General features: G+C 35.5%; 5 protein-coding genes across 7 annotated transcripts; 1 reads left to right on the top strand and 4 right to left on the bottom strand.

The window, feature by feature from the left end:
* Window positions 1-2,424: 2,424 nt before the first annotated feature.
* Window positions 2,425-6,339, bottom strand: cmtm7 (CKLF-like MARVEL transmembrane domain containing 7). The gene is made up of 5 exons (XM_043260061.1): window positions 6,079-6,339; window positions 4,112-4,282; window positions 3,895-3,993; window positions 3,554-3,635; window positions 2,425-2,924 (listed from the first exon to the last, which is right to left on the bottom strand). Exons 1-5 carry the CDS (start codon window positions 6,190-6,192, stop codon window positions 2,911-2,913), a joined length of 480 nt encoding a protein of 159 aa, XP_043115996.1. The 5' UTR covers window positions 6,193-6,339; the 3' UTR covers window positions 2,425-2,910.
* Window positions 6,340-6,410: 71 nt separating this feature from the next.
* siglec15l (sialic acid binding Ig-like lectin 15, like) lies at window positions 6,411-9,455 on the bottom strand. The gene is made up of 4 exons (XM_043260060.1): window positions 8,775-9,455; window positions 7,575-8,356; window positions 7,304-7,324; window positions 6,411-6,655 (listed from the first exon to the last, which is right to left on the bottom strand). The coding sequence occupies exons 1-2, from the start codon at window positions 9,121-9,123 to the stop codon at window positions 8,001-8,003; spliced, it is 705 nt and encodes a 234-aa protein (XP_043115995.1). The 5' UTR covers window positions 9,124-9,455; the 3' UTR covers window positions 6,411-6,655; window positions 7,304-7,324; window positions 7,575-8,000.
* si:dkey-11p23.7 (V-set and Ig domain-containing protein) lies at window positions 9,438-12,165 on the top strand (the record flags this gene model as incomplete). Its single annotated transcript, XM_043260062.1, has 3 exons — window positions 9,438-9,570; window positions 10,591-10,980; window positions 11,630-12,165. Coding segments are annotated over 3 exons (948 nt in total), but the record flags the coding sequence as incomplete, so codon positions are not given.
* A 290-nt stretch (window positions 12,166-12,455) lies between these two features.
* LOC122361050 lies at window positions 12,456-17,435 on the bottom strand. Its single transcript, XM_043261990.1, has 4 exons — window positions 16,799-17,435; window positions 15,444-15,521; window positions 13,868-15,067; window positions 12,456-13,141 (listed from the first exon to the last, which is right to left on the bottom strand). The coding sequence occupies exons 2-4, from the start codon at window positions 15,496-15,498 to the stop codon at window positions 12,729-12,731; spliced, it is 1,668 nt and encodes a 555-aa protein (XP_043117925.1). The 5' UTR covers window positions 15,499-15,521; window positions 16,799-17,435; the 3' UTR covers window positions 12,456-12,728.
* Window positions 17,436-17,570: 135 nt separating this feature from the next.
* Window positions 17,571-19,808, bottom strand: rpp25l (ribonuclease P/MRP 25 subunit-like). 3 transcript variants are annotated; one of them, XM_043261991.1, is made up of 2 exons: window positions 19,665-19,808; window positions 17,571-18,723 (listed from the first exon to the last, which is right to left on the bottom strand). In XM_043261991.1, the coding sequence occupies exons 1-2, from the start codon at window positions 19,673-19,675 to the stop codon at window positions 18,036-18,038; spliced, it is 699 nt and encodes a 232-aa protein (XP_043117926.1). In that variant the 5' UTR covers window positions 19,676-19,808; the 3' UTR covers window positions 17,571-18,035. The 3 variants fall into 3 exon arrangements, with proteins under 3 accessions (XP_043117926.1, XP_043117927.1, XP_043117928.1); XM_043261992.1 differs by lacking the exon at window positions 19,665-19,808 and adding an exon at window positions 19,079-19,326; XM_043261993.1 differs by lacking the exon at window positions 19,665-19,808 and adding an exon at window positions 19,155-19,326.
* Between the last annotated feature and the right edge of the window lie 404 nt (window positions 19,809-20,212).

The following is a 20,212-nucleotide window of genomic DNA, read 5'->3' as shown; positions in this document are numbered from 1 at the left end:
ACTGTAATTATGCACAAATCTTTCAAAATGATAGCCTATTTTAAGCAGTTAATATGCAAATTATTAACTTTTTTCCATTTTTTTATTTCTACATTGTCTATTTAAGAACAAATTATCAGCATTCTGAGTATTCTGTGTTAACTGAAATGAATTGCGCAAACGAATCCTGTCTTGAACTTGAAGCACCACCTCCAGAGGTCAGGCGTTTCCAGCTTCACTGATCTACTGAGGTTTCACTGAATTGGCTGAAAGCTTTTGTAGGAAATTAAAAATGACTAACAAGCACCTGACAAAATGACCACTTTAAATCTTTCTAAATTACTTGCAGTATATATTGAGTAGCCCCTTTTAGGTTTATACATAGTTTGTTTTTATATTTCAGTATTTATTATTTGTAAACAATTACTTTGTCTGAACATATAATCTTTCAATATATGCTTCTTGGAGTCATTGTGTTCAACAATGCCATTTGAAGTGAATATATAAATACATGTAGAGTTCAGATTTCTAAGTACCATTTTTATTAGACTCTTATAAATAGTTTTTTATATATATATATTGCCATTAAACTGAAATAACAGAAAATTAAAATACTTATTTTAGAAGCATCTGAACTCTTTATATATTTCAGTATGTTTTATATTGATATATTTAAAATTAGATTTTATTTAAATTTCATTGTACTTAAAACTTTAGTGTGTTTGTTGTGTGTATATATATATATATATATATATATATATATATATATATATATATATATATATATATACACACACACACACACACACACACATATATATATATATATATATATATATATATATATATATATATATATATATATATATATATATATATATATATATACATACATATATATACATACATACATATATATATATATATATATATATATATATATATATATATATATATATATATATATATATTCTTCTTTCACTTTAGATTTTTTTTAGATTGTTATTTGTTACATTGAAAACTATGATGTTACTTAACTAAAATGTTACTTAATTTTACTTAAAGTAACTAAAACATTTTTATGAGTTTTGGTTTTAGTTCACGATAACGTTGCGCTGAAGTCTGAAACTGACCACAAGAGGGCAGACTCACACTAACAAACACAGACAGTCAAAAGCCACAAAGCAGCCTATTGTATGAATTCTTCTACACATGTAGGTCATGCTCTGGGGTGTACAACATCAAGTTTAGTATCTGTTAGATCAGATCCTGCCCCGGACCACAGATCAATCTCTTCAATCTCTTATCTCTTACTCCCTTGAAACCACACATCATAACAATAAACAATGGAAAAATGTTATAAATGATTGTAATGATTATTACAAAAGATCATATGATTAAACAGAAATATTATAAATGAATGAATGTAAAAGAAAGCAAGTAAAACGGCTGCACACTGATCCTGGCAGCAAACCGCTTTCGTGGATGACTCAGTGGTTGTATATTTCACAATCTTCAACTTCCGTAAAGTACCTACAACCTTAAAAAAAAAAGTACAGTTCATCCTCTATTGCATCTTAAGCGTTTTCCTCTTTTTCCAGTTTGTTTGCATTTTAGTGTGTTGCTTGCGAACACAGGTGTCATTTACTTTAGCCGGTGCCGTGGTACAGAGGTTCTTTCACTGGGCTGCTGTACTCTACAAACAGAGCCTTAAGGAGGAGTTCAGATGAGTCATGTTTCCAGATTAGCTGGAATGCCGAAAAGGAATCTCTCTAGGATTGTATCTCTCTCCATTTCACTCTTACCCTCCATAGATAATGGCATTATTTTTCCCTAAAGGATTTATTTCCCTTCCGCATTGCAACAAGCCATTAGTCATCTAGCACATGTGTATTTCCCTTTTTCTCTTTTAAGGCCCTTCCTGACAGAGGTCAAGAGTTTCCTGTAGTCTCTTGCTGTAACCGTAAGCATAAGTCACTCTGTGTCAAGTAGTTCTGTGGAACAAATATTTTTAATATTAAAATATTAACAGGTATCATGATTAATAAACCCTATTTTGACCATTAAGGGCTGCACTGTATTACATTATTTTCAATACTGTTTACATCCAGAAATCTCTTTTTGTTATGCGCTTGTTTTTTAAATCGGCATAGAGAAAATATAAGAAATATTATAATGCATAATCAGGCATACTTTATAATCCAATTTACATTTCTGAATAAAGCTCATGAGAATTAGGGATTTTTGAAATCTTAAAGTGATAGCTAACACAAAAACATTTAATTTAGTTTTAATGACCTAACCTTTAATTACCTGTTATTTCAAACCTGTATGGCTTTATTTTGAAGAATGCTTCAATTGTATGATCAAAACATTTTCTTTTCTTTTCTTTTCCGATCTATATAAGAAAGCAAGTCATAAGGAAGATTAAAAGACTTATTCTGATTCAAATTCCAAATGTTTTAATTGATCTTTTTTTTTTCTTTTTATCACATTGTATAAAACAAAGGCACTTACATTTAGAAAGCCAAAATACACTGTTCAAACTTTAAAAGTTGCAAATCATAATATCATATATAATGATACAGTAAAAAGCAACAAAAACAAAAACACTTCAAATCTTGTAATAATAGTAATAATACTATGGGTCAGCATCTCAATCTTTTATGAACACCTCATTTCAGCCAAAACTTTCTTTGATCACAGGCACTGAATCAAAGCTGCATCACACGATATATATATACTGTTGAATAAATAATGTAAACATTCTTGTGAATAATTGTCGTCTTTTGGTTTCTGACTTTGTTGATAAATATATCAAAACTCCACTCTTAAAATAAACCTTAATGCTGAAAACTTCTGAGTTTGATCCTAGCCGATACTTTATTTTCTTGATACCTTCATCTGATAAGACAAGTGTGTTCCATCCAGTTACACTGCAGCACCTTCAAAAGAGAATCATGCAGAAAATCATGCAAAGAATTTCGACAGGTTCATTCTGTTAATGGGACAAATCACCTTAATTCATATTTGCTATAAATGTAATCACTCTCAGGCCATCCAAGATGTAGCTCTTGCTCGCCAATGGATTCTCTGCAGTGAATGGGTGCCGTCAGAAAGAGTTCAAATGACATCAATTGCTTTCAGCTAAAATACAAGTTCATAATCCATAACAATGATTTCTCCAGAGAAAAGGTCAATTAGGAAAGAAATATGTTCATATCAAGCATCGTTTAGCAGTCTAAACAGTAATGCCGGTGGTTTTTGATTCGAGATGATAACAAGAGATGTGTTTTTCACTAGATATTACATTTTAAATTGAGTAGTATGAATTTCTTATGGATTAGTTATGTTTTTATCAGCTGTTTGAAGGCTTATTCTGACGGCACCCATTCACTGCAGAGGATTCATTGGTGAGCAAGTGATGCATTACATTTCTTTAAATCTGCTGCAATTAACCAATACATTTAACCACATCTTTAATGGCCCAAAAGTGGATATTCGATTTTTAATTTTTATTCCTTACGGCTTTCATATTACATAAATGAAACGATTAAAGAAGTGTCAGACTCACCAGTTGGTTGAGAGCCGCATGTGACCTTATAAGAAGTCCATATGCTGATCGCAATAAGAAAAGTAGCTATAAAGCCAAACACCTGTGTTTACGGAAAAACAGGCATTAGTAACATATTAATAATAATCTAAAATCACATGTTATAACTAAACATGAAAAGTCATTTGCTTTTGATGACTTTTCTAAGAACTGCACATGCACTGCTCAATAAACAGTGTGTAATGCAACAGTAATGATTCACATTTCCTGTTTCCTCATCCCTACACAAGAAGACTTTGTGCATTTTCTCTACCAATTAGCAGCATGCACTGCACATATTGCAAGCACAAAAAGACACTCACAGATCCAGCAATTAAAGCCGCGATCCCATTACTCTTCACAGCAACAACAATCGAGGCGATAAAGACCAGAATTCCTCCCACAGCATAATGTAAAAACTCCTGTGAAAGCAACGACGAGTCAGTTTGAGATGAAAAAGCAGCATTAACGTTCTGAAAGATTACGTAAGACACCTAATGCCGCGATCTGAAGATGTGATGTGAAAGTGCGCCGACTTACCGTCAAGGTCCAGTTGATGCATGCGATTTTGCTTTGAAGCCGAAACAAATACATGAGGAAGAAGATTAAGAAGACGATGAGAAACCATGCAGTGACCACCTCGAAGTAGCGGTAGGCAGAGAAACTGTACCCCTCGCAGTGCACACAAAGGAAGGCAATCAGGAGGATCACCTGCAGAATTAGAGGAAGTCAATTTCATTTAAAGATTCTTGTGTATACTTGTATTTTGACTTTGACACACAAAGAACAAAGTAGCAATGCTTTAGTTGCATTAAAGCTTTAATTTTAACTTTAAAAAAAGTACTTGGACAATTAATTTAATTTAGAATATAATAATCAATTTAAAAATAATCACAAATAATTTAAGATTTAAGATAATGTAAATATTTATGCTTCTTAGTGTTTTATTATTATTAGAATTCAACAATAAATTATATGCACAATCAAGTTTTTTATTATAATATCAAAGCAATAATATTACTCCAGCATTACTAGTTTTGAAATCATATTTGTTTAATGCTATATTACCATTGGAGACTCTTAAAAATAAGATGCATTTTCCACTTTGTTGCATAGAAGAGTTAAATAATTAATGCAGATACTATACAACACTGGTGTTTCCTGTTGAAACTATTAAACAGAAATGTGTGAATGGTGGAAACTAATTCTGTGTGTGTGTGTGTGTGTAAAAGGTGATGACTGGCAAATGGCAGGCAAGTGTCTAAAATGTTTCTGGTTAAAAAGTATAATCTGGTTTTGGTGAGTTTCGCGTTTAGCCCCCTTCGAGCCCCTTAATCTCTCTAAATCTCTCTCATCACAGCTACCATTTTAGCAGCCGGCTGTTCCAGAGCACTGGGGGGGTGTGAGTCTTATCAAATGATCATTGCCTGTCATCACCTTCTACACACACACACACACACACACACACACACTCTGAGCCACAAAACACTAGACTTTATTTTGAGGATGTCCTTCCTCGGGGGAAAGTGGTGATGTCACTTGGTAACATTTTGGTGCTGAATGATCACCGTATTCATATACAATGCTTAATCCAAAACACTTCAAAAGAATTGAATTATTCCAGATTCATACCCTTTTTATTTATTGAAACATAGCAATAATGTTGTACAGTGCTATTCTCCCTTAAAGGAAATATATTAGTTCATGCGTTACAAAATTTTTCATATTAGTGTTAGTATAATTAGTAGGCTATTCATGAACAGGTCACTTGAAAGTTCTGTTAATGAAGCATTTATGCATATTAAATAACAACATCAAAAATAATGTTGCTCTGGGGTTGCAGTAAGAAGTTTGTTTTGGCCTACTTTATGGTTTAAAATTTTAATTATGACACATTTATCACTTGGGAATAAATAGCTGTTGCACAGAAGGTTGAAAAATGTATGCAAACACACACACACACACACACACAAAAGTGCCTTTTCCTGTTTTTTTCCTGATTAAAGATATAAGTCAAACTGTGATTACACACCATGGTACTGAATTATCAGATATTATCAGATATATTTACCATGGTATTTAATCCAAAATTCTTTGAAGTATATCATGTGTATCATATCACAGAGCACATCTGAATTAAAACTTTATTCCAGTTTTATCTCGTAACGAATAACATAGTAGACTATTGTCCAAAAACGTAACCATGTAATGCATGATACAAAGCATGGGAAGTTACAGTATTTTAGCATTTTTGTTGTATAATATTTAACTTATCGGAGACCTTATTCCAAACGTTTCTTCAAAAGAAGAATATTAGACGTGTTGCTGTAAATATATGCTGTAATGCGCAAGCAATGTCTCCATGGAAACTTTATTGAAGAGTCCCGTTAGTTTTAGAGTAAAGCATCGCGGTGCAAAACAGTCCATCTTTCCTACATTAAGGAATTTCTACACTCATCTACATTCACTTCGTAAAATAATGTGATACAAGTATAACTGTATCTTACCACTTGGCCGATTTTCAGCAATCCTTGAAATGAACGCGCATAACCGATGTTGCAAACTCCTCCATCCGACGAAGATGTGGTTGTGGTTGTAGTAGTAACGACCGTGTGAGGCATTCTGGCATACACGACTCGAGAAACTTTACAAATGAAATGGGATGATATTTATTTAAAAGCTGCTTACATTGAACTACTAGTTCGTTCAGGAAAAGCGTCAGCCACGACAGGGTGTGACCAAAGACATGCACGTTTCCAGGGGCTAAAAAAAAAAAAAAAAAAAAAAAAAGCTTCGTCCACACGAGGGCGCGTGGAGGCTCAAAGTCTGAATCCTGAACCCACAAACAAGCTGCATTCAAAACTTTTTAAAAACATTTACATGCCAAGATATAATATTGGTGACAAACATATGACCTATAATGACACATATGTAAAATAGTACAAAAAAAATACACAAATCTCATATATAATGATTATCGTATAGCAATCAAAAACAAATATGATTGGTCCATCTGGATCAGCGCCTAGAAAAGAAACAGATACCACGTGATAGTGTTGTCGCGCAATTTCACCAGCAGCCGGTCTAGAGAAAATAATAAATAAAATGTTTTAGCACATAACTCTACACACCTAACAGTAAAATAATAGAGTTATTACTTTGACCCTTCGTACCTGATCGACAAGACACGTTTTAAACCCGTTTTAATCTTCTGCATTATGAAATTTGCTTTTCTATCCACCTATTCTGTTTCTATGGGTGTGCCACTGTAGAGGAGGGATCGAAAACTGCAACCGTGATTATTTATTTAAACTGTGAGGCTGCTTTTATGTTTGTGGTCTAGATTATTTTAAAGCCCAACTTGAAAATAGAAGAATATTAGATGATGAAATTACTGACATTATTCTTAATAAGTATTTTCCACCACAAATTAAAAGACTAGTTTTGTCACCCATCCCTTGCACAAATCACTAAATACACACTCACACACTCAACAGATACATACATACATACATACATACATAGATACATATATACATACATATATATATATATATATATATATATATATATATATATATATATATATATATATATATATATATATATATATAGACTACATGTCCTTGTGGGGTTTGCTCTTGAAGGCTGACTGTAGTTGTATGAACATTTAAAGGAAGAAAGATAGTGTTACATTTTTCTCAGATAAAGACAAAAACATGCAATACTTACCATAACTTTCTGCTGGATCAACTGCTTCATCACATACACACATATAAAAAAAAGAAAGAAAGAAAAGAGAATATTGTTCTTGAAACAGAAAAGTTGGGAGGTTGTAGCCTATCGAAGCATAGCTCATAGCTCATAGTATACACAAATGTAGTCCCACTGACATGTGAATAACTGACATGTTTTATGTTTAAATTGCACATTAGGCTTTTTATGCACGTAGACAGAACTAGTTAAGTTTTGAAGTAAAGAACAACAATAAAATATTCCCCACCTTTCACTTTTGTTGATGTCTGGTGGGGGTTCTGGGGGCCGTATTTTTGGGGCCCTGGGAGTCATTTGAACATCTGCCCTCTCTCTCAGTGCCTCTGTAGAGTACACATCAACTTGTCCAGTTTCACCAACGGGACAAGTGCTGATATTGGCATAAATTGTCTCATTAGTTTGATATATAGAGGTTTTAACCCTCGTCACGCCCATACCTCTGAAAATGAAAACAGTCAGCTTGTTAAGTTGCATTCAAATACTTTATAAAGATGCACTATTATTGCCAGTTTAAATAAATTATGTGCGATCTTACTGTAACATGACTCTCTGTGCACTTTGTCCTTTTTAGCAAAAAATAACACATATAGCCACACATATCAGAATTTGCACACATACATTTTTTTTAATTACAAAAAGCACAAAAAAATGGAGACTACTTACTGCTTTTCACCACAAACAAAACGAACGCTACAATCCCAAGCAACAGCAAACTACACAGAATGCCAGTGATCACCAAAAGACCAAAACAGTTTTTACATTGACATTGGTCTGGTGGAAATTTTTTCTGATCCTGGCCCAGTGAGTTCACGGCTTGGCAAGTATATACGTCTTGGCCAAAGAACGGAACTGAACTGGAGACTATGTGGCCATTTTTCTCTGGAAAGTGTTGTAGCGGTCCAGATGACGAGGTCCATTTTATTTCTGGAATCGGATTCCCTTGAGTAATGCATTTCACCATCATACCCAGAGCCTGCAATTCCAGGTCTAGGCTAAGGATTTGTGCTGGAGCTACAGTTGACAAGAACAAACAAAATCTGTAATTTCATGCATACAGTGCAGTGGTCACAAAAAGTACTTAGATACTTAAAATTAAATTCAATTAAAGGAACAGTTCACCCAAAAATGAAAATTCTGTCATCATTTACTCACCCTCGAGTATTTCCAAACCTGCATGAATTTCACAAAGGAAGATATTTTGAAGAAAGTTTGTAACCAGGCTGTTTTGTGCCACAACTGACTCCCATAGTATTTTTGTTACTAGTGTTACTAGTCAGTAGTGTCAATAGTCAATAGTGACCCAGCAATGAAATTCAGGCAGGTTTGGAACCACTTGGGTGAGTAAATGATGACAGAAGTTTCATTTTTGGGTGAACTGTTCCTTTAAATGTGACTTTAGTTATTTATTTATTTGCTGTGTAACTCTTACCATTGACGTCAAGCTTTGTGTATTTGTTAAACATATCATAATCCAGTTCCACCCTACAGGTGTATTGTGAGGCATCAGTAAACTGTAAATTATTGATCCTTAAGGAAATGTCTCCTTTTCTGTGGTTACCTTGAAGCAAGAGTCGCTTTGAAGGTGTTGAATCAATACAGTTACCGTCTTCTCTTGTCTTGTTATGAAAATTGCACTGAAAAATCGGTTCATTTTTGTTGTCCTTAATCCATTTAATAATGATGTCACCAGTGTAACTATTTTGTTTTGGGTGTGTGAAGATGCAGGGGAGAATCACATTTTGTCCCAAACTGCCATTGACCCTATCCTGTACTTTCATGGTCCACTGTATACAACATAGACCTGTGGATGATAACAGAACCACCTGTAGTATTAACTTGTAGTATTAAGTTGTAACAAGAAAGCACAAAAAAAGCATAATCATAGGTTGTTTCAATTTCAGTTTACATGTATTGCTTTCATCTTAATTCTTTCTTACACTATAAAAATAAAATGATGCACGAGGAAAGCTTTGCAATTGCTTAATGAAAGACCAGTTCTCCAAAACTCGTCCTGTATATTGGAATAACCTCATTAATTTTCTTTATTTTTACAGTATAGAATTAGTTACGTTCTTGTTGTTAAAATGTATAAAATAATTTATTACCTTTGAGACTGCAAATCACAGAAAACAAACTAAACATATACTCCTGCATCTTCAGAGAGAACATTCCGGGATCTCACAGACAGAAGATTTCAAATGAAGGTATTGGGACTAAACAAGATGGTAAGTAATGACTAAAATAAGGAACTGTCTACTTACGTTTTCAAAATACCTTATTTTAGTGAACTGGTCAGTGCAGGTAGTTTCCACTGATAGGCCCACTTCATTTCCACTCAAATTTCTCACAATGAATTGCTCACAGCATTATCAGGTTTCTTGTCACTGTTAAATTAAGTTTTTCATATTATTAATTTATTTTCCTAGTCTAAAGCTCCAATTTGTGTCACAGTTGGAGATAGTAAAAAACAAGTACACCTCCATAATGTAATTAAAATGCTCTATTTTCGCAGACTAATTTTTTTACTTATGCTAAAAATGATAATATGCTTAAGAGAAACTTAAGTTACTCATCTAAGTGTACTCAACTGTGCCATTTTGAGACAACATGAATGTGAACTAAACTGTACTTTTAACATACTACCTTTGTATTTAGGTACACTTGAGTGTACTATTGTATGAAAGATGGTTTCAAGTGTGCTACAAGTGGTAACTAAGTACATTTTTAAGAACAAAGGCAGTATATTAAAAGTGCGTTTTAGTGCATATTCATGCTGTCTCAAAATAGTACACTTAGATGATCTTAAGTTTATCTTAAAAAGTACAAAAAAATCTTTTTTAGCATATTAAGTACAAAATTAGTGAGCGAAATAGAGCACTTTAATTACATTATGGAAGCATACTTGTTTTTTTTACCTGGGTAGATAGATAGATGGATGGATGGATGGATGGATAGCAAAGGATCACCAGCAGACTGAGAGATTTAGTTAGATGTATGAAGTCAGTAATGTGTGATGGTGAGTCAGAAACAGGAACATATGGCTAGGATTTTTTTCCCTCTCATACTGAATCATAAATCCAGAACGTCTGCAATGGACAAACACCAGTTCACTAAATCTCTCAGTCTGCTGATGATCCTTTATTCTGCAGGTGAGAAAATTCAAGTTTACATACGTACATTGACTGGAGTAACTCAACAGACATGATCATTTTGATTTTGTAAGCTTTGTCAACCTTGTTCCCTAGCTGTAGCCAAAGACGATGACGGCTGGCTGATAAAAGCGCCCAGTGAGGTCCGGACGATAGAGGGGTACCCAGTAGTGCTTCCCTGCTCTTTCAGCCACCCGCATCACACCCATCCCTCCTCCATACATGTATTGTGGACCCTGGGCCACGGACGGGCCTCCACTCTGCTGTTCAGGTGCGCGAGCCTCAACAACAGCCAGCTGTGCCAATCAAAACCCAACCAGGACCAGCGCTACCGCCTGGAGGGCAACCACCGAAACCATGACGTCTCACTCAGGATCAACAGCGTGACCTTGAAGGACAGCGGCCGTTACTACTGCCGCGTGGAGATACTGGGGCATCACCATACGAGCTTTGAGAACGCACTCGGTACTCGTCTACGGGTGGAGGGTAAGAAAAGCATCAGTTGATTCACGTTCTCATTTGATGTCCTAACTTAAGGAAGGAAACATTGTATCTTTATGATGACAGTAAGTTTGCTTTTGTTGGTCATGGAACAATATTCACTAGCCTTAACCCTAACCAATTAATAATTAATCAATAAATATCTCCAAAAATAGAAAGGATAAAAATAAGCTGATATGAACTGATCTGATTGGTTGCAGCCGATGTGTTGTGTTCCATTCAGAATGCTTATCAAAATTCAATTAAAACATTAATTAATAATAATAGTAATAACAATAATAATAATAAATTTGAATTTGGGGTGGAAACAGGAAGCAGTAAAAAAATAATTGTCAAATTAAAACGGTCAATATGAAATGAATTAATATCCATGGAAAGGCAATTAGTATATAATTAGCATATAATGACCAAAAAAACTTTGTCTGAATGATATTTAACAATTGAAGCCTTAAGATAAATCTTTGTGAAATTGTAAAAAGACTAAAAGTAGGCTAAATATGCTACATGGTCACATGACATTCCAATTCAAATTACAGTGGACTTTGGTTCAAACAATCCAACTTATCAATTGATATTTTTATATCAGTTGCTGACATATTTTTCTAACAGTTATTTTTATGTTGCTCATTACCAGCTGCACCACGAATCCTGAGTTTGTCAGCCGAGGGGAGTGAAGCTGGCTTCAAAGCCGTGTGTCACGTTCAGGGTTCCCCTCTTCCTGACGTTCAATGGATTGAACCAGACGGTGTTCAGGACGGAGACACTTCGTTCCCTCTTTCTCAAGACGCTACCGGGCAATACCGTGCTTCGAGCCAACTGCTGGACGTCAAACCTGGACGACAGTACATCTGTGCAGCTTCAAACTCTTTGGGAAAGGATCAAGCCACGCTCTACCTTTTGCCCCCCAGTCCAGAGAAGTTAACCTCAAAGAGCTCGGTCTCGCTCCTTGTGCTGCTTCTTGCTCTGGCTTTGGGCATCAAGCTGCTTTTGGCTCTGGGTGTGGGGGCTTGGGTGATCAAAAGGAGGTTTAGCGTCAGAGCTAGCAGCGTGGAACACTGAAAAGAAGCGAATGTCATGCTCACATAATCAGAACACTCAGGTCTGTTTCTTGTCTCATGTATGTTGTTAAAAATACAAAGGCTTGAAATAAACTTCCTCTTCTGAGCTGAACCATATGACTCTGACTTCAATCATTGTCTGGCCTGAGTGGATAATATCAACATGAGTGACTTTTTTCCAAAGGATAGATAATGGCTTGTAATTGCCGAAAAACAAATCTTTTTTTTAAGCATAATTTGTGAGAAATTAAATAGATTTAAAAATATAAAAATGGTTCATTAAATAGAAATCTAGTCAGTCTGTTACTTGATTATTAAAGTAGAGATTTTTTTGAATAAACATGTAAAAGAATTATTACCAAATGAAGCCTGGGGAAAAGAGTATAGGACTCGTTGTTCAGTTAACATTCTTTAATAAATCTTAGTCTGCATACAGCTCAAAATACATCTCAACTTACAAGCTCATATTTAATTTAGTTATATTCAACCTAAAAAGTTTGCAATACAAGTATTTTTTGACCGATACTATTTTTGCTAGATCTATGTCATTATCCACCACATAACATTTGATCAATCTAGTCTAATATAGGGGCTGCACTATATATAGACAGGTGTATGTTGAGCATATGGAAAACCATGTCTTGTAATTAAGACATCTGCTGTTTACAAAGGATCTCATGAAGTGAAATACTTTGGTCTTTTGTAGCAAACAGGCTTCTTTTTAGTACAGCAGCGTGAACTCTTCCACTTGTATTTCTTGTTAGGATCCAGAGAAACCGAAGCACACAAGCCTTTCTCCGGTTTTTCAGGCTGTCCTGTCCCCCAGTAAGTAAAGTCCACGTCGGGTGCGAAAGTGTCCTCGTTTTTCCAGTACCAGTCTGTTGTGTACAAGCTCCGGCGCAGACTGATCCAGCCCTCCGTGGGTTCTAGGAGTGTCATGTTTAAGGCCATCTTATTCTGGCTGCTTTCGTTGTTGAGCCTGGCAAACAGATCAGCATTTTCCATGCAGTACAAGCGGGAATTGAACCAGCTCAACTCATCTTCACCAAGCACAAACATCTCTGGAGTCACCAGACAGCCGCCATTATCTAAACCCACAAAAATAAATACTCAGAATTCAGTGAGCATTAAACATGCTTAGTAAACCAGTTAGTGAAACAGCTTAGCATACTGCTAAATTCTTAATTCATCTAAGTGGTCAGTTATTAGGTATTCAGTTTCTGTCAGCCACTAGTAGTAGTAGTGGTAGTATTTGTAAAGAAAAAGCTCCAGATTAGGCACTTGTGACTCAAAAACAAAAAAGCTAGAAGCAAAGCAACAGCAGAGGATAGATGAGTATGTAGGAGTCATTATGAATTTACAGCTTATAAAATAATTGACTGTATATTTTACTTTTACTGTATATTTATATTTAGTAAATATATTTAGTTTTAGGGACCTGTCATTTATAACTGACATTGTCCCATTACGGTATATTAAATTTTTTTTTTCACACATAATCAGTGCTTTTTAACTATCTTGAAAAGAAATGAAATGACTTAAAAAATCTTTATGAACATTCTATTTTTTCTTGTGCTACTTGTGCTTTTAGTTCATTGACTTGAATTTAATTGACGGATTGAATTTCACTGGCAACCATGTCTTACTTTTTAAATGCATTAAAACAACTTTAACATTGTGTTCAATCTTGGAATTTAAATTTTACACAAATGCCTGACTTCCACAAAAACCTATCCTTCATATGTATATGTATATATATATGTATATATATATATATGATTAAACATCACAATTGACTCAATTTAAACACTCACCTGGATCCATACTTATAACGGTTGCCGCACTTCCATAGGTATTGTTAAACTCCAAGCGTTCTATCATATATACACCAATCCTTGCAGAAGGATGCCAGATTGTGCTTATCCTTTGTCCCTCCACTAGAGCCCAAGAGTAATCTGTTCCATTCAATACGTTCCATTTTATCTGTTGAGGCAAAGGTTGATCATTCATTCTCACAGCATCAGTGCTGGACGTATTTACAATCACCAAGGCACCACTGGACAAGGAATTAAAATTCACAAGATAGCAGCCAGAGAACTTGCTTATCGGAATGAGGTCTAGAATAAGTCCGGGACTGATTAATCTGAGGGAAATCTGGATGCTGGTATTAATAAATGAGATGTTGTTCTTAAAATTCGGCAAAATGTCTGAAGAATTCTGCACCCAAACACTAGTAGTAGGAGTAAAGGCTCTGAAGGGTTGATTTGTTGTCACAAGTAGCTGTCTGGCGCTGAAGATGGAGGGCACAAGGAATTGGTCATTGGCTTTGTTCAGCTCATAGGGTTGGAGCTGGTTCAGAATCATGTTGCATGAACAGTTTTTGCTGTCAAAGCATGGATGGGTCAGAACCACAGCCACTTTCTGCTCTGCTTTGATTGCTCTCACCGACAAATCAATCTGAATCTGATAAAGATTGAAAGGATAGAGCATTATTGCATCTTCTTGGGTCTGACCTTTTTCGTCCACCCGTTTTATGGTGACACTGTTGGTCTTGTTCACTGCATTGATGATCATCAGCCTAAAAGGCAGGAATCTGACATCTGATGTCATCACGAGGTTAAGGGACGTGGCTATCGCGGTGTAATTCAGAGAGGGAACCTGATACACATTTCCCAGGTTTTGTTCAGGCTGGACAACGTGAGACTGGAATCTCCCCTCCCATCCACTCACAGAAAGCACTGTGATGTTTTTATCGCTGGTGATTCGAAACGTCTTATTAGAAGACACAAACAGGGATTCTTCAACCTGCTTTGTCAAATTCAACGTCCAAACGATTCCTTTGTCGAGGCTTGAGTTGGTGGTGATGTTGTTGTTAGCCATATAGGTGACATTGATCGTAGTGTCTGGGTGAAGGGTGGCGATTTTGAAGAGGTTATAGGTCTTTCGATAATAAACAGCAATGTTCTCAGGGAAAGCCGTGATGAAACTCGTCCCACAATTGTCCAAGGAGAGACCTGCGAATGTTTAATGATGAGAAATCTAATAAACATGTTCATTTAAAAATTAAGCATGTTTGTTTAAAAATTTCAAACTTATTTTTAACCAATGACAATCACCAATACTGCTCCTCTGTGCTCTTATCAAGTTGATACTGGAGGGTAAATACTTGTATCTGGTATCAATAACATCATCAGTGACCCGAATCTGTTGGCATAACTGCCTTTTGAAAATTTTACCAATTTGCAGTTTCAAGGATCGGAGCACAATCTCATTATAAAAGCATCTTATTGAGTACAAAATGTTTGGGGCCTTCAATGAGTATTGGTGCATTGGTAGTAATTCTATTAAGTAATGCAGAAAATAAGAGATTTGCCTGTATGCATTATTTACCTTGACTAAACATCAAAATGGTCACCAGAACAGCCAACATGACTGCGTTTTGCATATGCTGCTCCCCCTTGTGTGAAGCTAGCAAAAAAAAAAAAAACAGAAAAAAAGATGATGTTTTAAAAAACACAAAATTCATGTGCACACAACAGTAAACCATGTTCTCCACTGAGGAGGATCTTCTTACAGTTAGTCAAACTAGAAATATGTAAAATGTAGAACACCTGTTTTTAATATGTTTTGTCTCTCATTTGCAGTTGCAATTTTGGGTGGGGTAAAATGTATACGGCAAAAAAAAAAAAGTATAATTGTCAAATGGTATCACTTATTTAAATTGAACTGTTTCTGTTTACATATTTAAAAAAGTAATGTATTAGTGTGAAGCAAGCAGATTTTTTAGCAGCCATTGCCACTAATCCTGATCCTTCACAAATGAATACAAAAACCCAACAATCAGCATGCATTTGAAATATTTTCTGTATTTTTATAATAATCTGTCACTTTTGATCAGTTTGATGCATCCTTGCTGAACATGTCAATTTCTTTCAAAAACATACAGATACTGAGACTAATCAGTCATCTGTTCAAAAAGCAAAAAATTTTTTTATCTTTTTTTATGTTGTTTTGAACTAAAGCTGTATAAGGTGGCTGAGAACTCAACACACTGCAATTAGAAAAAAAGCGCCTGCAAATTAAGAAAACTTCCTCAATTTGACATCAGACATGCTGCAAAGGCTCACAACACAACCAAATTAAGAAACACACCACAAATGTAATTTATTTGGTTGTGTTGTGAGCATTTGCAGAGGGTTTCTTTTCTAGTGAGCATTTGCACTTGTGTCAAACTGATGAAGTATTTCGTTTGATTTGGTTTTTTGATTTGCATGCGTTTTCTGTAGTTGCAGCGTGTTGAAATTTCTCGGCCACTGCGGGTATAACAAAAATAAAGGGAACATAATTCTGATAATGAACATTAATACTTTGCTCTCCAGCACATATAATTGTGTCGAGCAGCTTTACATGGAGCAGTTTTAAAACTTCCTACGAAGTGCATCAAGTACTAGAAGCAGAATTATTCCATATTAATTCATATCTAGGAGTCTGTTCATTTTCTTTTATTCATTCAGATAAATGCATTACTTAAATTTATGCGAAGGCAACAACACAATATCCCTTTTGCTTAAATTCTTGATATCTCTACAACAGTCTGTAATGGCAAGCAAAAAAATAATGAAAAAAAAAGACTGAAAAAAATTTGTTCTATAGTTCTATTCCTGCAAATATTTACTCAGTTTTCCTGATTTAAACAAATGAATAAACAAGGTTGTTTCACTGACTCAAGTGATAATACATCCTACCTTAACGTGGCCGGCGCTCTTCCTCTATCTGAACAGAAAAAGCTGTGCATTCTCTGTTCATTTGGTAAAAGAACATTTGACATTCAAAATCTCTTCTCTCTTCTCCCCCTGTGGTTTTGCATAAGATTCCAGAAACATTTGTGCCTTAAGATCAACAAGTTTCATATTACAGATGTGGAAATTAACCAACACCTTCACAGAAGGCTTTATACACAAAATAATTCTGCTCCAAAACAAAGGTTACAATTTTATAACTGTTTTTATGTACACATCACACACAACCTTCCATTATATTTAACTTTTTTTTTAAATATAATGGAAGTTTTACCAAACAGAAATTTCTTAACTAACATATAACTTAAAGTTCCTCATTTCTCTAAAGCATTCTTTGTACTTACTGCAACCAAGTCTTTGCTGGGAAAACATGAAATTAATTTTTTAGCTTTGACTTAATTTATCAGCTGCTGATGATATGCTTAAAATCTGAACAAATAAGATGTTTTTCACTTGAACTAAAAAAAAAAACAACCCCTAATAAAACATTTTCTGAGCAGCGCCTTTTAAAAACACTGGCATTCAGTCACAGCACTTCATGATCAAATTTGTGTATTTCCTGCACAGACATATTTGGTATTCAAAATACTCAATTTCCTTTCCTTTGCATGAAATAATCTAGAGTTTAGTAGCAAAACATGACATAAGCCTATTTTAATATTTTTGATAAGGAAAACTTTGCCTGGTAAATCAAAACTACAAGAAAATAAAACAAAAATGATGTTAAATGTGTTTGTTTACTTCAACATGTTTTAAATTGCTTTCCATGGAATACATTCAATGTTTTTCAACTGTGATTACATGAGAACCAACCTGTACAAACCCATATTTTTCTAACAATTTATATCATATATATACAGAAAAAAACTGTTTATATATAATCAAGACGCTTCTAAAAAAATATCTTGATACAAAAACAATCCTAACGAAAAACATGCTGCTGCATAAAATATTTCAAAAATCTGATTCTGGTGTCTTTGGCACAAATTTAAATGGGGAAATGAGGCATTTCTGAAGTCAATTTCATTTATTTAGAGAAACGGCTTGGCTTGAAACAAAAATGACCATTTTATTTTTATGTAAATTACGTACTGCCCTTTTAAACTCATTTTTATGACACTTCACTTCAAAAGGGAAAATACCTAATATGACGCAAGCTACAGCAGGAAGACGAAACACTGATTCAATCCTGCCCACCCCCAGAATGACCTAGAGGTCTACGTGGTTCTCCAGGTCGACACGGGTGCTTGTGTGGACCCTTTCCTCTCCCAGCCCCTTCTGTCCTTCCAGGCCCTGTCCCTCCCCTCTTCCTTCTCTGGACGTGTTTCGGAGTTGCTGCTTCCTCTTTGAGAGCCTGAATCCACAAGGCATCAAAAGAACCTGGAGCTTGATAACCTGGCTGGTTCTTATCAAGCGAGTCTCTGGAGAGCAGAACCCATATACTGGGCACATTTCTGCTCACTGTGAGACTGTCCAAGCCGGCCTCGGGCTCCAGGGGCTCCCAGATTTCCTGAACTGTACGATAGACCAGCTTGGTGTGCTGGTGTAGGCCATGTACACGCCGCTTCATGATCTCCACGCACGTGATGGCTTTAGCCACGCTCGGACCCACACCCGTGAACACGATTTGGCGGCACAGATTCTCCCCCGACCCGACGCTCACCTCTGAGCCTTCAAGAGGGCCTGGAAGATCCGTGGAGGCTGTTTTCTCTTCCATGCGGCTTAAAGCAAACCTCATCAGGTTGCGGATTTTGCTGCCATCCTTCACTCGAACTTCCGGAGTGTCGCCGGGCAGGTCGGGAAATGGACACAGGCAGGGTTGCTCGACTGTGCGTGCTTTTCTGTAGTTCTCCATGTCATGTAGCCCGCACCTATGGAAATTGTGTATTTGTAGTTTGTTATGCAAACACATAACCCAAAATTATCTAACAGTATATCCACGTATCAATCTCTTTCGTCAATTACTGTTAATGTTGGTTTCAAAGACCCTATGTCAAATTAAAGAAGAATAAAAAAAAATTCTTCAAAGTAAAATTCATAAATTATCATATTTTTGTGGCAATGCACTCTAAAAACAGGTGATTTACATTAATAACCACTTAAATGCTATAAATGACTACAGTTAATTACTAAATCGGTTTGCTATTTAAAACATGCACGTAGTAACTGGAAAACAGCATTAGTATTCAGAGCCGCAAACTAAACCTAATGTTAACACAAACTTACTTTCCCTTCTTTTGCTAAAGTAGCGCTTTGGCTAGCAAGTTTAGTTCGCTGCAGCGGTTTTTCTATTAACTGCTACCTTTTGACGGTCCATATGAAAGAACCGCGGTCGATCGGCTTCCACAATCTTTTTAATATGCCGAGTTAACTTCAACCAAAAGGACGCAGTTTATGAAATTCAAATGTTATGCTATTAGATCGCTTATCCACATGTAACAGCGTGGGACGTCACTTGCTGATGACGTGCCAGCCTGCCGTAAAATGCCGCGCGTGTTCATGGGAAGTGTAGTTTTGAATTCTTTTTTAAATTATTATTATTAAAGGTATAGTTTCACCCAAAAATGAAAATTACCCTTTCTTTTACTCCCTTTTGAAGCATCTTAGGTGTACGTTACTTTCTTCTTTCAGGCAAATCCAATCGGAGTTATAAAAAGAGTGTCCAGATGCCTCCAAGCCTTTGAACGCGTTTAAATGGTTTATAGCCGTTACACTTTCGTTTTCGTAATAAAACGTCCCTTACACGGCTTCGGGGCTGTACTCCTATAGCGTTTTGTACTATAAATATCCATATTTCAAACTGAATAATTACCTTTCTCTCATTTCTGCTGTCTGTGAAAACTCGAAGCAGTCCCAGTGGATGTATCCATCGCGCGTGCGCCTTTGGGAAATGTAGTTTCAAAGGAAACAACGTTTCTTTACTTTAACAAAGAAAAACCAGTCCCCTCTTGACTTAATTTTGTTCGATATAATTTTTTTGAGCTCATCACCAATAACGTGACGTATACATCTTACGTCATCCGCCGGGACTGCTTCCGGTTTCCAAGTTTGCAATAATGGCTATTTATCGCACAGAAACGCATGGAGTCGCTACAGGAGGACTTTATTAGTTTAAATAATCAAAACATTTACATATAGCATGTATGTCATAGGTTTTGCCTATTAATATACTTATCTTCTTTATTCTTTACTTATACGCACTGATATGCACTGAAGTTATACCTATGCATACACGCATATATAATATAGGATAAGCTCTCAAATGACCGAGAACTCCTTTTGATCTGCATTTTTATTTAATTTTTTAAATAAATCTCACGAAGTCTAGACAAAAAAAGCGACTCTTTATGAAGTAGGTCT

Source organism: Puntigrus tetrazona, chromosome 16 (genome assembly GCF_018831695.1).
Source record: "Puntigrus tetrazona isolate hp1 chromosome 16, ASM1883169v1, whole genome shotgun sequence".
Taxonomy (NCBI): domain Eukaryota; kingdom Metazoa; phylum Chordata; class Actinopteri; order Cypriniformes; family Cyprinidae; genus Puntigrus; species Puntigrus tetrazona.
The sequence above is the reverse complement of the archived record's forward strand: the minus strand, read 5'-3'. Positions and strand labels throughout refer to the sequence as shown.

Coding starts and splice junctions, on each gene's coding strand:
- cmtm7 (XM_043260061.1), bottom strand. CDS start 6,192: ATGCCTCACACGGTCGTTACTACTACAACCACAACCACATCTTCGTCG. Junction 3,994..4,111: donor GCATCAACTGGACCTTGACG/GTAAGTCGGCGC, acceptor TTGCTTTCACAG/GAGTTTTTACATTATGCTGT. Junction 3,636..3,894: donor CGGCTTTAATTGCTGGATCT/GTGAGTGTCTTT, acceptor CCGTAAACACAG/GTGTTTGGCTTTATAGCTAC.
- siglec15l (XM_043260060.1), bottom strand. CDS start 9,123: ATGAAAGTACAGGATAGGGTCAATGGCAGTTTGGGACAAAATGTGATT. Junction 8,357..8,774: donor CACAAAGCTTGACGTCAATG/GTAAGAGTTACA, acceptor TGTCAACTGTAG/CTCCAGCACAAATCCTTAGC.
- LOC122361050 (XM_043261990.1), bottom strand. CDS start 15,498: ATGCAAAACGCAGTCATGTTGGCTGTTCTGGTGACCATTTTGATGTTT. Junction 15,068..15,443: donor CATTTTGATGTTTAGTCAAG/GTAAATAATGCA, acceptor AAACATTCGCAG/GTCTCTCCTTGGACAATTGT. Junction 13,142..13,867: donor CGTTATAAGTATGGATCCAG/GTGAGTGTTTAA, acceptor TTGTGGGTTTAG/ATAATGGCGGCTGTCTGGTG.